The sequence below is a fragment of the Haliotis rubra genome, unplaced genomic scaffold (assembly GCF_003918875.1).
Source record: "Haliotis rubra isolate DU_JTF1 unplaced genomic scaffold, ASM391887v1 Scf246, whole genome shotgun sequence".
Lineage (NCBI taxonomy): Eukaryota > Metazoa > Mollusca > Gastropoda > Lepetellida > Haliotidae > Haliotis > Haliotis rubra.
In genome coordinates this window covers 725,001-740,255 of record NW_025766514.1, presented here as the reverse complement: position 1 = coordinate 740,255, position 15,255 = coordinate 725,001, and the positions used below count along the sequence as shown (strand labels likewise).

The following is a 15,255-nucleotide window of genomic DNA, read 5'->3' as shown; positions in this document are numbered from 1 at the left end:
AATATTGACACAGTTCACTATTTGTTACGAGGGAGGAGTGCAGAGAAAGGGACAGTCAGGTGTGCGAGAAAGGATGGAGACGGCACAGCTAGGTAAATGAATCAATGACTTTGTCGGCGTACACCTGGCTGTTCCTCTCTTTGCAGTCGTCCCTCGTAACAAATAGTGAGGTGAGGTGAAATTGGGTTTAACGTCATGCTTGAGAATATTTCGCTCATATGACGACGTTCATGCATGTGTATGTGTACTCACTCGAGTCAGATTGTAATTCATCGGTCCGCTTTTGATCCAAACGGACTATAGTTAGTTTATCATTTTAATCACATGTCTGAAATATATTATGTGCTGTAATATCATCTACATGATGATATGATGTAAATATTTTATATGCTTAATATCATGACACACTGTTATGTATTATGATTATTACACGTTTGGTTAATGTAGACAATAGTGTTACATTGTAGATTAGGTACATATTATGGATGACATGAGAAAGAGTGTGTGTGTGCGTGTGTGTAATATAGATTGTATTTAATTATGTTATTGCATTAGGTCTTTGAAGCACTAATTTGCCACTGGTGGTTTACCGGTAGACTGTGGATCACCTGCGTCCCTGAGACGAGGGTTTTATCACCTGATCCATCATCCAAGACAATAAATCCCTGAACCCCTTACAAGTATTCGTCTGTTTTCAAATCATGACGTGATACCGCTGTTACAAGTAGAGTAGTTGGTCTTTTAACCAATACATGACGTTCATTTTTCTATGGCGTTTCTTGCATACACAGTTGTTTGGACAAATTTTCGGGACTTGTATTCTTTTTGTTTTGACGTTTTCAATGATGAACATCTACAAAGTTTAAGTTAAACAGAATGCCAATGACGAGTCAGTGGTGACTGGGAAGGGTTGTAGTCAAATGGGCCGAAGGACAAAAGGGCCGAAAAAAAATCAAATGGGCCGAAATCAAAAGTCAAAAAGGTCAAAAAAGGGTCGAAAAATAAAAATTTAATAAATTACATAATAAAATAGTGTTAATAGTGTTTAGTTTATTGTTGTTATTTTACATGGAATTTGAACATGTCGCTCAAATGGTTGGCGCGAGTCTGTATTTTAACTAAAACGAGCCGCAGAAACAGTGAAACAATGCAGGCTTGTTCTTCTAACACTGAAACAATGCACGTTTACGTGTTTCTTGTACTGCTGAAACGATGCATGTTCCGGTGTTCCTAGTGGCGCTGAAACAATGCATGTTTGTGTTTTTTTGTGGTGCTGAAACAATACAGGTTTGTGTGTTCCTTGTACTGCTGAAACAATGCATGTTTGTGTTTTTGTGGTGCTGAAACAATGCAGATTTCTGAGTTCCTTGTAACACTGAAACAATGCATGTTTGTGTGTTCCTTGTAACACTGAAACAATGCATGTTTGTGTGTTCCTTGTAACACTGAAACAATGCAGGCTTGTGAGTTCCTTGTAACACTGAAACAATGCATGTTTGTGTGTTCCTTGTAACACTGAAACAATGCATGTTTGTGTGTTCCTTGTAACACTGAAACAATGCAGGCTTGTGAGTTCCTTGTAACACTGAAACAATGCAGGTTTGTGTTTTTGTGGTGCTGAAACAATGCATGTTTGTGAGTACCTTGTAACATTGAAACAATGCAAGTTTGTGTTCCTTGTAACACTGAAACAATGCATGTTTGTGTGTTCCTTGTAACACTGAAACAATGCATGTTTGTGAGTTCCTTGTAACACTGAAACAATATATGTTTGTGAGTTCCTTGTACTGCTGAAAGAATGCAGGTTTGTGTCTCTTTTTTTGACGCTGAAATAATGCAGGTTTGTGTGTTCCTTGTAACACTGAAACAATGCAGGCTTGTGAGTTCCTTGTAACACTGAAACAATGCAGGCTTGTGAGTTCCTTGTACTGCTGAAAGAATGCATGTTTGTGAGTGCCTTGTAACATTGAAACAATGCAGGTTTGTGTGTTCCTTGTAACATTGAAACAATGCAGGCTTGTGAGTTCCTTGTAACATTGAAACAATGCATGTTTGTGAGTTCCTTGTAACATTGAAACAATGCATGTGTGTGAGTTCCTTTTACTGCTGAAAGAATGCATGTTTGTGTGTGTTCTGTGGTGCTGAAACAATGCAGGTTTGTGTGTTCCTTGTAACACTGAAACAATGCATGTTTGTGAATTCCTTGTACTGCTGAAACAATGCATGTTTGTGTGTGTTCTATGGCGCTGAAACAATGCAGGTTTGTGTGTTCCTTGTAACACTGAAACAATGCATGTTTGTGTGTTCCTTGTAACACTGAAACAATATATGTTTGTGAGTTCCTTGTACTGCTGAAACAATGCAGGTTTGTGTCTCTTTTTTTGGCGCTGAAACAATGCAGGTTTGTGTGTTCCTTGTAACACTGAACCAATGCATGTTTGTGAGTTCCTTGTAACACTGAAACAATATATGTTTGTGAGTTCCTTGTACTGCTGAAAGAATGCAGGTTTGTGTCTCTTTTTTTGACGCTCAAATAATGCAGGTTTGTGTGTTCCTTGTAACACTGAAACAATGCAGGCTTGTGAGTTCCTTGTAACACTGAAACAATGCAGGCTTGTGAGTTCCTTGTACTGCTGAAACAATGCAGGTTTGTGTGTTCCTTGTGGTATTGTAACATTACAGGTTTGAGTTCCTTGTGGTGCTGAAACAATGCAGGTTTGTGTTCCTTGTGGTGCTGAAACAATGCAGGTTTGTGACTTCCTTGTGGTATTGTAACAATACAGGTTTGTGTTCCTTGTGGTGCTGAAACAATGCAGGTTTGTGTTCCTTGTGGTGTTGAAACAATGCAAGTTTGTGTTCCTTGTGGTGCTGAAACAATGCAGGTTTGTGTTCCTTGTGGTGCTGAAACAATGCAGGTTTGTGACTTCCTTGTGGTATTGTAACAATACAGGTTTGTGTTCCTTGTGGTGCTGAAACAATGCAGGTTTGTGTTCCTTGTGGTGTTGAAACAATGCAAGTTTGTGTTCCTTGTGGTGCTGAAACAATGCAGGTTTGTGTTCCTTGTGGTGCTGAAACAATGCAGGTTTGTGTTCCTTGTGGTGTTGAAACAATGCAAGTTTGTGTTCCTTGTGGTGCTGAAACAATGCAGGTTTGTGTGCTCCTTGCAAAAATGAAACAATGCAGGTTTGTGTTCCTTGAGGCACTGTAACAATGCAATTGTGTGTTCCTTGTAACAATGAAACAATGCAGGTTTGTGAGTTCCTTGTGGTATTGTAACATTACAGGTTTGAGTTCCTTGTGGTGCTGAAACAATGCAGGTTTGAGTTCCTTGTGGTGCCGAAACAATGCAGGTTTGTGACTTCCTTGTGGTGCTGAAACAATGCATGTTTGTGACTTTCTTGTGGTATTGTAACAATACAGGTTTGTGTTCCTTGTGGTATTGTAACATTACAGCTTTGTGAGTTCTTAGTGGTATTGTAACAATACAGGTTTCTGTTCCTTGTGGTGCTGAAACAATGCAGGTTTGTGTTCCTTGTGGTGTTGAAACAATGCAGGTTTGTGAGTTCTTAGTGGTATTGTAAAAATACAGGTTTGTGTTCCCTGTGGTGCTGAAACAATGCAGGTTTGTGTTCCTTGTGGTGTTGAAACAATGCAGGTTTGTGAGTTCCTTGTGGTATTGTAACATTACAGGTTTGTGTTCCTTGTGGTGCTGAAACAATGCAGGTTTGTGTTCCTTGTGGTGCTGAAACAATGCAGGTTTGTGAGTTCTTAGTGGTATTGTAACAATACAGGTTTGTGTTCCTTGTGGTGCTGAAACAATGCAGGTTTGTGTTCCTTGTGGTGTTGAAACAATGCAGGTTTGTGAGTTCCTTGTGGTATTGTAACATTACAGGTTTGTGTTCCTTGTGGTGCCGAAACAATGCAGGTTTGTGTTCCTTGTGGTGCTGAAACAATGCAGGTTTGTGACTTCCTTGTGGTATTGTAACAATACAGGTTTGTGTTCCTTGTGGTGCTGAAACAATGCAGGTTTGTGAGTTCTTAGTGGTATTGTAACAATACAGGTTTGTGACTTCCTTGTGGTGCTGAAACAATGCAGGTTTGTGAATTCCTTGTGGTATTGTAACATTACAGGTTTGTGTTCCTTGTGGTGCTGAAACATTACAGGTTTGTGTTCCTTGTGGTGCTGAAACAATGCAGGTTTCTGTTCCTTGTGGTGTTGAAACAATGCAGGTTTGTGAGTTCTTAGTGGTATTGTACTGACTGAGTTTGGTTTTACGCCGCTTTTAGCAATATTCCAGCAACATCACGGCGGGGGACACCAGAAATGGGCTTCACTCATTGTACCCATGTGGGGATTCGAACCCGGGTCTTCGGCGTGACGAGCCAAAGCTTTAACCATTAGGCTACCCCACCGCCCCTAGTGGTATTGTAACAATACAGGTTTGTGTTCCTTGTGGTGTTGAAACAATGCAGGTTTGTGTGCTCCTTGCAAAAATGAAACAATGCAGGTTTGTGTTCCTTGAGGCACTGAAACAATTCAGGTTTGTGTTCCTTGTAACAATGAAACAATGACAGTTTGTGTGTTCCTTGTAACAATGAAACAATGACAGTTTGTGTGTTCCTTGAGGCACTAATGCAATACAGGTTTGTGTGTTCTTTGTGGCACTGAAACAATCCAGGTTTGTGTTCGGTGTGGCACTGAAACAATGCAGGTTTGTGTTCGGTGTGGCACTGTAACAATGCAGGTTTGTGTGTTCAGTGGTAGTATGCATGTTATTGTTCACTCTTGTGTTACACTGTTTCCAGTGTCTGTGTAGGAGTTCATGTTCCTTACAGTTTTCTTACAATCTTACAGGTGCTGTAACTCGTTAGACGTTAAGACAGTGAAACATGTTTCTGACACCTGTATCATACATGCTCCTAGCCATGTTCCCCTTGTAATATAGATCTACAAAACGAAACAACATCACATTTTACAGTTTTATTCAAAATGGCTGGCATCAATTAAAATACATTCATTCTACTACCTACTACACATTGCACGGTCAGGTGTGTGTGATGACACCATGGGTTGTCTCCCAAGCGTCTACTACAGTCCACTACAGCCACCGCCACCAGGTGTCTCCCTGTCCCCACACAGCCGCCTACTCTACAGTAAGATGCTTCACATAATACAGCAAGTTAGTACAGACTATGATGTTGCCCGAACAGAGCCACAGGGCTAGTGCTGCAGCAGACAGCACTATGGAGCCAACTGTGTTCGGGGCAACACGCAATACAAGCTCACACTCATTTGTAAGTTACTACACATAGAAAAAATAGAAAAGTTTACAGGAAAGTTGAAAGACAAGGTATTACTCAGAAATCCCTTTAGGCGATATGAAGAAATATGCAATCTTAAGTTGAACTTTAAGGCATGCTGCAGGCAGCAGACGCTGACGTGGTAAATACCTTGACTAGACTAAAACGGGCTTACTCCCTGGGAAGCCACAGAGAGGTAAGGAAATGAACATTCACATGAAGGGGACGAGCTGGGTCCATATTTGTGACAGCTAGAAATGAGATCAACTGACACAAGGTAAGCTTTTGCCTAAAGGAAGCATCCTCCCCACACATTTAAAACTGGAAACCATTAAAGCCTATAAAATAAAACAACAAATAAAAGGAGGGAAAAAAACAATTTCAGAAAGCATAGCAGATTGGCATTTCATCATCCATTTTAGAAACAAGAACTATCCCATGTCTGCAAATTGGAAGCATATTGTTGCATTATGATATTGAACCTTACCCATAAAATAATCTTTCAAAACAAAAAATAATACTTGTATCGAGTATATGACAGGCTTGGAGAAACATGCAGCTGTACCACTGTCTCCTGTAGCTGAAATACAGACTGGAACAGGAGCCTACCATGTCACACACAAGCAGGGGCCTCACACAGTGTCTGGAAATATGCTGCCTTCAAAAGCATCGAACTATAAAATCACAACAAAGGAAAATAAAACTCCAGAAACCAGTTACACTAAAATATACAGAATCGTACAACAAAAGTCATAAAACTTGGATTATATCAAAAGAAATTAAATAACATCACAGTGTATAGACAGTGTTTGGATGTTCTTCAGCTAATACCCTGCCACGAATACAGAGAGTAGAAGACGACACACACACACACACACAACAGTCTGGGCACTGCTTGGTCTGCATAGCTACACTTGGTGCAGGCTCTCCCAGAACCGAGCTGTGACCTACCCCCCCACAACACTGGTGAATCAGGCTGCTACAGCCAGCCTATCAAGGCTCCCAGATACCCTCGGAAATACTGATGGTGGAACAATTGGGTGGAACATGGAACCTCACACTGGTTCCCAGGCCAGCCAGTGTTCAGCAGCTTGCATATTGACAAATATCAGCAAAATCATTAACATGGCCATATAATATTTTGTGTACATTATCACTCATGTACAAATATTTACTAAATTATTAACACCCCAAATAGAAGAACATATATTTGATACATGCCTGAAACTGCTTGTCACACAATAAACCGCGGAATAAATGACAGCAGAGTTGGTATGGAGATATGACAGTATGTGACCCTGGTACAGACTAGAACGGAGACAAGCAAACAAATAGCACCATCGGTGAAGCAGAACACAGGGAGATACAGCACAACACGCTATTGCTGGGGTGGTTATATAAGGCAATAACACAGGTATATGATATCAACTATTGAATCATGTCCACTACATTCAATCAATGCAATATACATTATATTATTTAACAGTGTTGTAAGTTAAAAAGACAGGCAACGTCAGTTGATGTGCAAGTTGTCCACCTAACACTGGGCACTGTCGGGGTTACCACAGGAATATTCTACAACACATGCTAGCGTGTGTCCCTAACACTGCAACTGAACAATGGCTAGCAGTCTGACTCCCTGACTGCTGAAGTCAGAAACAACCACCAACTGAAACATTCCTGGCTTCCATAACCTTCACTGATATCCCATTACAACAGGAGGATGGGGCAGACAAGCTAGGCTTCCATAACCTTCACTGATATCCCATTACAACAGGAGGATGGGGCCGACAAGCTAGGCTGGCTCAAACAAGGGGTAATTAGCACGACTCAGCAGAACTAGATAGCACTAGGGATTAGCATTACCCTGATGTGTCAGTATAATTTATTGATATATATATATATATATATATATTCTGTAATCAAAGTGGGACCAAACCATGAAGACGTCAATTCTTCCTATTTTTGTTTCATCACATGGATTTCACATGATCATCTCCGTCCCTGTTGTCATGGATACGTAGACACAACCTTCCAGACACAGAGGTCAGTCAGCACTTGATGAAGACATTGATGAGTGTAATGGCCGCCTGGCCAGCCTGGATGTACCCGACCTGGAGGCAGGAGGGCTCCAATGTCCATTACTTGAATCTGGCCATAGCCTCTTCAATCTTTGTGATGATTCGCTGGAACACAAACAATGAATCCATCAGCATCATCTGGACACAGTAACCTAGGCAACAGTGACCAGGCAACACATACCTGAGTCAGGCAGACCTTGTTTAGTTTGAAGTTCACTCGTGACATGAGACTGGTTGTATGTTACTTGTAATCCTTTACTTATGCTTTTAACCTTTTAATTCTGTTGCATGTTCATTTCCCAGTTGCACATATTACATACTTGTGGTAGAGGGGGGTAAATGTTGGCGTGATCAAGTCACTTTCCATACATCACTTTCATTCAGATTTGAATTTGTAGGTAGGATGTGATGCCATATTTCATAGTGAAACCGCTGAAACGAGTGAGTGAGTTTTTTGCCGCTTTTAGCAATATTCCAGCAATATCACAGCAGGGAACACCAGAAATGGGCCTTCGACCAGGGCCTTCGACGTGATGAGCGAACGCTTTGAGCATTAGGCTACCCCACCGCCCCTTCCTACCGAGTGAAGTAATAATACACAATGTATTGTTCCTACGGTGTTAGATAGACACCTCACCAACATTCCCTTCTGGATGTACATAGTTTACAGCTTCCCTGTGATCACTGTTAACCCCCTTAAGTTACCTCAACAGTGGCAGGGTCAGCAATAGGCACTTCCTTCTTGGAGGAACTGCTGCCGAAAAACTTCTTCTTCTCCTTTTCCTACAAATAAACAAACACACATAACATACCCGTAACTCTATATATACATCTATACCACAGATCTCAGTCTCCCCATAGATCTCAGTGTCCCATCTATACCACAGATCTCAGTGTCCCATCTATACCACAGATCTCAGTCTCCCATCTATACCAAAGATCTCAGTGTCCTATCTATACCACAGATCTGTCTACAATCTATACCATGGATCTCAGTCTCCTATCTATACCATAGATCTCAGTCTCCCATCTATACCATAGATCTCAGTCTCCCATCTATACCATAGATCTCAGTCTCCTATCTATACCATAGATCTCAGTCTCCCATCTATACCATAGATCTCAGTCTCCCATCTATACCACAGATCTCAGTCTCCCATCTATACCATAGATCTCAGTCTCCCATCTATACCATAGATCTCAGTCTCCCATCTATACCACAGATCTCAGTCTCCCATCTATACCACAGATCTCAGTCTCCCATCTATACCACAGATCTCAGTCTCCCTATCTATACCATAGATCTCAGTGTCCCATCTATACCACAGATCTCAGTCTCCCTACTATACCATAGATCTCAGTCTCCTAATCTATACCATAGATCTCAGTCTACAATCTATACCATAGATCTCAGTCTACAATCTATACAATGGATCTCAGTCTTCAATCTATACCATAGATCTCAGTCTACAATCTATCCCACACATCTTAGGCATAGATCTCAGTTTCTCAACCACAAATATGACATGAGACTCTCACCACAACATATTCCTGTTCTCTGTTATAGCATATGATGTCAGATATATGTTATGAACTTTGGTCAGAAGCTAGAGGGACATATAGATATCCCTTGTCCTGTTACCTGGAACAATAAGTACAGCTGTGTTGCCACCATGCAGGTTACACAGGCATCTGACTGACAAATGACGAGAATGACTGAATGACTTGTTTTCTTAGTTGATGAAGGCGTAATAGACCCTTGTGTAGCCTCCCACAGATGAATGTTCAACATCAAACAGATGAAACAAGACAGAATTCTGGTTTAAAACACAAAGATCTCATGTCAGGTTATAAGAAGCTGCTGTCCACTAAAACCAGTGATGTACACCCACCTTCAGGATGATATCGATGCCTCGTGCAGTCTTCTTGGGCCCCTCCTTCAGATCAGGCCATGTGTACGTCCATTCACAGTCCCAGGAACCGAAGATCTCACCTCTCTTAGCAAGTAGAATTCGCCTACAAACACACAGACAAGGATCCGTAACTTGCTAAATTCAGCTCTAGTCTTCTCATGAATAATTTAGAAATGTAAACCATAAAAACAGGCAAGAATTTTTTAATTTGTCTGAACCTTTACTCAACTATTTAGATACCATTTAAAATAACAGCAACAAAAGCAATCATTACAACAAGCAGACATCTGTCAGTAGCTGAGATAGCAATGAAAACAACCATTACAACAAGCAGTAGCGTCATTACACCTGTCAGTAGCGGAAACAGCGATGCTCCAAGTAACCACTTACTTGTCCAGTACCAGGAACACAAGCTTCCCATCTTTACTGATGACGACGTGGGCCATGTACTCGTCTGCGGCAGCATATTTCCCCTTCTCGGTTTCCTGAAACACAAAGAACCATGGCATTAGTGATCATATCGTGAAAAATAACCACAGTCAAAATCACCAGATTTGTCCATTATCAGTGATGTGTGCGTATTTAATTCTCAAAGACAGACAGTCAGGAAGGTTCCTTCTTCACAAGAAAATCAATAATTGATATACATGTTAACTGATTAGATCAGCACCGATGGGAAGATTCCAGATGCTCTCATAAACAAGTGACCAGATCAGCACTGACGGAGACTGGGGAAGTACTGCCCTCCCAGTGTTGGAGCTGTGACCGTCACTGACGGAGAGTGGGGAAGTACAGCCCTCCCAGTGTTGGAGCTGTGACCGTCACTGACGGAGAGTGGGGAAGTACAGCCCTCCCAGTGTTGGAGCTGTGACCGTCACTGACGGAGAGTGGGGAAGTACAGCCCTCCCAGTGTTGGAGCTGTGACCTTCACTGACGGAGAGTGGGGAAGTACTGCCCTCCCAGTGTTGGAGCTGTGACCGTCACTGGCGGAGGGGAAGTAGAGTGGGACAGCCCTCCCTCCCAGTGTTGGAGCTGTGACCTTCACTGACGGAGAGTGGGGAAGTACAGCCCTCCCAGTGTTGGAGCTGTGACCGTCACTGACGGAGAGTGGGGAAGTACAGCCCTCCCAGTGTTGGAGCTGTGACCTTCACTGTAGGTATAACATGGAAGTCAGTGGCCTCTGTCTAACTCACTCACTCACCCAGTTGGGCTGATACTCAGCCAGTTCACAGTTTAAACGTTTAGTCTTTGTAAAGAAAAGCAGCATCTGAGCAAACAGAATGAAAACATGACAACAATGTGTCAGGATTACAAGCTGTGAGTACCTGCAGGATGGCGTAGCCCTCTGCCTCCTGGTGGTTGTACGGGCGGATCACCTTGTCGCTGTGGAAGCGGCGGGGTGGGCGAAGTCGGCGTACCTCATCAGACATTTCAGCAATCCTGGAGACCAACAGCACTGATTAGTGGACCTCATAACAAAGGCATAACCACTGAAGCATTAAATACTTGAGTACTACTGTAGTGAGTGAGTGAGTTTAATTTTACGCCGCACTCAGCAATATTCCAGCTATATGGCGGTGGTCTGTAAATAATCAAGTCTGGACCAGACCATCCAGTGATCAACAGCATGGGCAATTGGGAACCAAAGACATGTGTCAACCAAGTCAGTGAGCCTGACCACCCAATCCCGTTAGTCGCCTCTTACGGCAAGCATGGTTTACTGAAGGTTCATTCTAACCCGGACCTTCACGGGTTGAGCACTGCTGTAACACTGAAATGAGTTTCATATAAGCTTAAACTAACGTGCTTTATATTTATACTAACACACTGCCTTATCATATTTACACACTTGTGTCATTTCACTTTCATTCCAGTACATTACCTTCTGATTCCCTCAAATGAACTGCTGGCGAAATCAATGACTCCACTTGTTGGTCTTGTCACAACCCCAACCAGGCCCTTGCCAATACCTGCAAACAGCCATATTCTTTAATCAACACAGCTGTAGTCTTCACACAACCCATTAACTAGCCTCTATACTAGCTGCTAAATGAATGATTTTCTTATATTAAGCCACACTTATCGCTCAGCTGTGTTCTACTGCACGGACATTGATGTCTCCTACCGTCCATGCTGCATCTAATGTATGGTGTAGTTACCTTTAAAGAAGCCCTTGGCTCCCTCTTCTTGAGCACCCTCGAGAGGTTTCCTGACAATGCCGGTCACACCGTCAAATACACCCTGCACAGATACACACAGAATAGCATGTCAGATACACCAACACCAAGTTCATTAAATCCTAAAGTACTGTCGGAAATGCTAGAAAAATGACAGCCAGGTGTTAGAGAAGCACGTGCACAAGTGCCGACAAAGGTATTGATTCATTAACCTGTGCTGTGCCGTCTCCATCCTTTCTCGCACACCTGGCTGTCCCTTTCTCTGCACTCCTCCCTCGTAACAAACAGTGAACTGTGTCAATATTTTAATGATAGATTGTTAAACAACTTTTTTATTTTTGGGACAAAAATCTTGCAAAACCCTCACAGAGTGGGTATGATGTTTTGATTATGATCAGCGTTTCATTGAGTATGTTATGTTTATTAGTTTTCGAGTCAGATTGCAATTCATCGGTCCGCTTTTGAGTCAAATCGGACTGTAATGTAGACCGAGGGAATAAATTTTGAGACATGCCCTAAAATGTGTTTTTACATATGAAAAGATAAAAAACTTATAAAAATAAGGGGTAGTGGAACGTTAACTGCCTGTGTTATGTCATCAGCATGCACTGTATTGACAGGTGAAATTGACACCTGAGCACAAGCTCAGGTGAGGGGTCATCTCAATACATTTTTTTCTTCATAATGTTGAATATGTGTACATATAGTATACGTATTGGTTATGTAATTAAGGGATCATGTGATATCCACATTTTGCACACCAACAACATATATATATATATGTGTGTGTGTGTGTGTGTGTGTGTGTGTGTGTGTGTTGAAATAAACATACAAATTATTGTGCATGAGAAAGAATCCCATCACTTGTGTTATTTTATTGATTGATTGTAGAAATGTGCAACGTTTTAATAAATGTTTTGCATGTCAATAGTATATTTCTTTGCAAAAATATGGATGTAATTCGGTCAATTTAATCCAGTTGTGAACACTGGCAAAAGATTTAACGAAGTCACTGGTATAGCTTCCCAGTTTTGCTTTTGAGACGGTCCCTGTCTTGTCTGATTTGTTTACAATATTGTAAACTTGTTGGTAAGACATACCAACAGATCTACAGGTTCTGTAATAAACCCTTTCTAAACTAATGAAAGGTTTACCTCGTCTTTCTCAAGCACAAAAAAACTTATAAACCTTTGCAACAATTGATTGAAAATCATTGGCCATAGTGGACGCTGTGATAAAGATGTGCATGCATGATGGGAAACTAATTAAGACTTAACATTTATATTAATTTTTCTTCAATGAAGAAACGATAATTAAGTCAAGTAACACAAACATTCAACTTTTTATTTGTTTAAGAAAAACATTATTTTATATTTTTGCACCACCTGTATTATTAGCATAAAGTTAAAGACTATTTCAGATTTCTCATGTTAAACTCTGAACAAATCTTGAGTTGTTGTTTTGGTACCACATTCTCTCCTGTAAACTGCCCTTTAAATGCATGGAAATGTTAAATTGATTGAAATAAAAATTAGGTACACTATAGGAGAGTTGACATATTGACAACATAGTACATTTATCACCTTTATCAAAGTATTAAGGTTAAAAAGCATTTTTCCAGCATTTCCGAGAGTACTTTAGTTGTCACTACTGCTAGATCTGAGGACATCTCAGCTTCCTACTTAAGTATGTTATTTATAATGTGAGGATGTATTACAGCATTAACAGATATGGACCATTATCCCGTGTTTGTCAGGATCTAAAGTAACATCAATGCACTCACCATAACTAAGCCCTTCCCTCCACGAGCAAAGCCCTCCCTGGCATTGGCTGGTCGCTTGTTGAGCTGCTCTCGCCTCTTCTTCTGGTAGTCGTCATCCAGAGTTAGGGCTGCAACGCCCTTACCCAGCGTCCCTGTGATCCGGGACACAGCTCCTGCCGCACCACCTACACACGCAACACCAACGTCAGCAACTCCAAACACCAACACTGTACACAGCAAGATCCCTGGATACACCTGTCTCTGCAGCAACAACCTGACCCAAGTGGCTGCTTAGACCTGGATCACATGTGCCACGGGGGTCGTACAATAAAGTAGTCTACAATTTTACATATCGTCGGGTGACTGTGGGCTACGACGTTTGTGTTCACATTATCTATGGACATCGTGTAATTTCCTTGGGGACAGGACGAGGTAAACCTGCATAGAGGCTGCACAGAAATCGCGCAGAGATCTTACCTGTGCATTTTTGGAGCTAAACAAATTGTGCGTTGACTGAACGAGATGCCACTGTGAGAGTAAGCTAAGCAAACTTTGCTGTTTGACAAAATCGTAGAGGCTAGGGCGCCTGTAGAATCGTGCGGCAAATAAGCTACGGGCAGTTTGAATTAGACCCATCGCAGGCTAAATATGAACCAGGTATTATCGAACTTGACAGGATTGTGCTGACATTATTTACCCACAAATCAGTCAATAAATCATGAAGTACAACACACTCATCTGGTGGTTAACATGATGCTGGACATGAGGTGAGGTGAAATGGGTTTTACGTCGTGCTTGAGAATATTTCGCTCATATGACGACGTGCATGCATGTGTATGTGTATGTGCGGCTGCTTGTACTAGCCCAGACTTAAGCTGGTTTTATAGTGCTAGCTCACTGAGATACCATGCCGCAGTGAAGCATGAATACCCTACTCAGACACATTATACTGACTCTGAGCCGACCAGTCCTTGTTGTACCCATTAATGCCGAGCGCCAGGCAGGGACCAACAAGTACCATATTTTAACGTCTTTTGGTATGACGAGGTCGGGGATCGAACCCGCGACCTTCCACTCTCCGGGCGGACGCTCTAACAACTACACCACGGAGTGTCAGTTCCATCTGAAGTACAACCACCTTATGCAAGGACATGGTAAAGAAATGTTTCCCATGAATACGTGTCTGGTAGAGACAGAAGGACTCACCAACAGCATGTCCGAACAGACTGCGTACACCAAGCGCCAGGCCCTCAGCGAACTCCTCGGGCCCTTGGATAGCTCCCTGCAACACATCATATACACCACACTACATATGCCATTCCACTTTTCACAAAACAAGATGAAATTCTACAGCCTCTTAAATGTCACAACAAAGTTCCATATAACAAAAAGGCAATTTACATTTGTTTCTACCAAACTGAAATTGGCTGCACTTGAGTAAATTGAAAATCATATTTGAATTTCTTGAACAAATTCAGGTGTCATCTATGTTGGGCACAGGCACGTGAAGTTTCAGCTTTATAGTTGTGTCTGAGGAGAAGCTGACACTGGACAAGCAGGTCAGGACATAGCTCACTGGACGTTCAGTCTGGTCAACATATGATACACAAGATGCCTTACCTGACAGGGTTCATAGAAGAGATCCACTGCTCCCTCGGACAGCCCTCGGAGGAGGCCGAAGGGGTTGCCTAGCACGTCCAGCCCCAGCACCAGCACGTACATCTGCTTGATAGCCTGGCACACACAAGGATCATGCTATCAACAACACATCAGGGAACACCTAAATCTTTCCTTCATCTACATCTACAGTCAGCTAACACAATCTGTACATTCTTTTCCATAAGATCACAATAGGTACAATGTATGTTTTTAGGTTTGAGGTGAAGGCCAGGTGAAATGGGTTTTGACGTCGCACTTAAGAATATTTTGCTCATACGACAACATACGTGTGTATGTGTATGTGCAGCTGCTTGTACTAGCCCAGACAAAAGCTGGTTTTATAGTGCTAGCCCACTGAGATA

The 15,255-nt window shown here is 41.9% G+C and overlaps 1 protein-coding gene across 1 annotated transcript in view; it reads right to left on the bottom strand.

The window, feature by feature from the left end:
* Nucleotides 1-4,966: 4,966 nt before the first annotated feature.
* LOC124279093 (vacuolar protein sorting-associated protein 13C-like) overlaps nucleotides 4,967-15,255 on the bottom strand; it is a 139,069-nt gene continuing 128,780 nt past the window's right edge. The window contains 10 exon segments of the mRNA XM_046714892.1: nucleotides 4,967-7,487; nucleotides 8,088-8,165; nucleotides 9,275-9,398; nucleotides 9,686-9,780; nucleotides 10,621-10,735; nucleotides 11,178-11,265; nucleotides 11,455-11,536; nucleotides 13,256-13,419; nucleotides 14,441-14,516; nucleotides 14,855-14,968. Coding sequence (XP_046570848.1) covers nucleotides 7,443-7,487; nucleotides 8,088-8,165; nucleotides 9,275-9,398; nucleotides 9,686-9,780; nucleotides 10,621-10,735; nucleotides 11,178-11,265; nucleotides 11,455-11,536; nucleotides 13,256-13,419; nucleotides 14,441-14,516; nucleotides 14,855-14,968 — 981 coding nt within the window. The 3' untranslated portion in view covers nucleotides 4,967-7,442.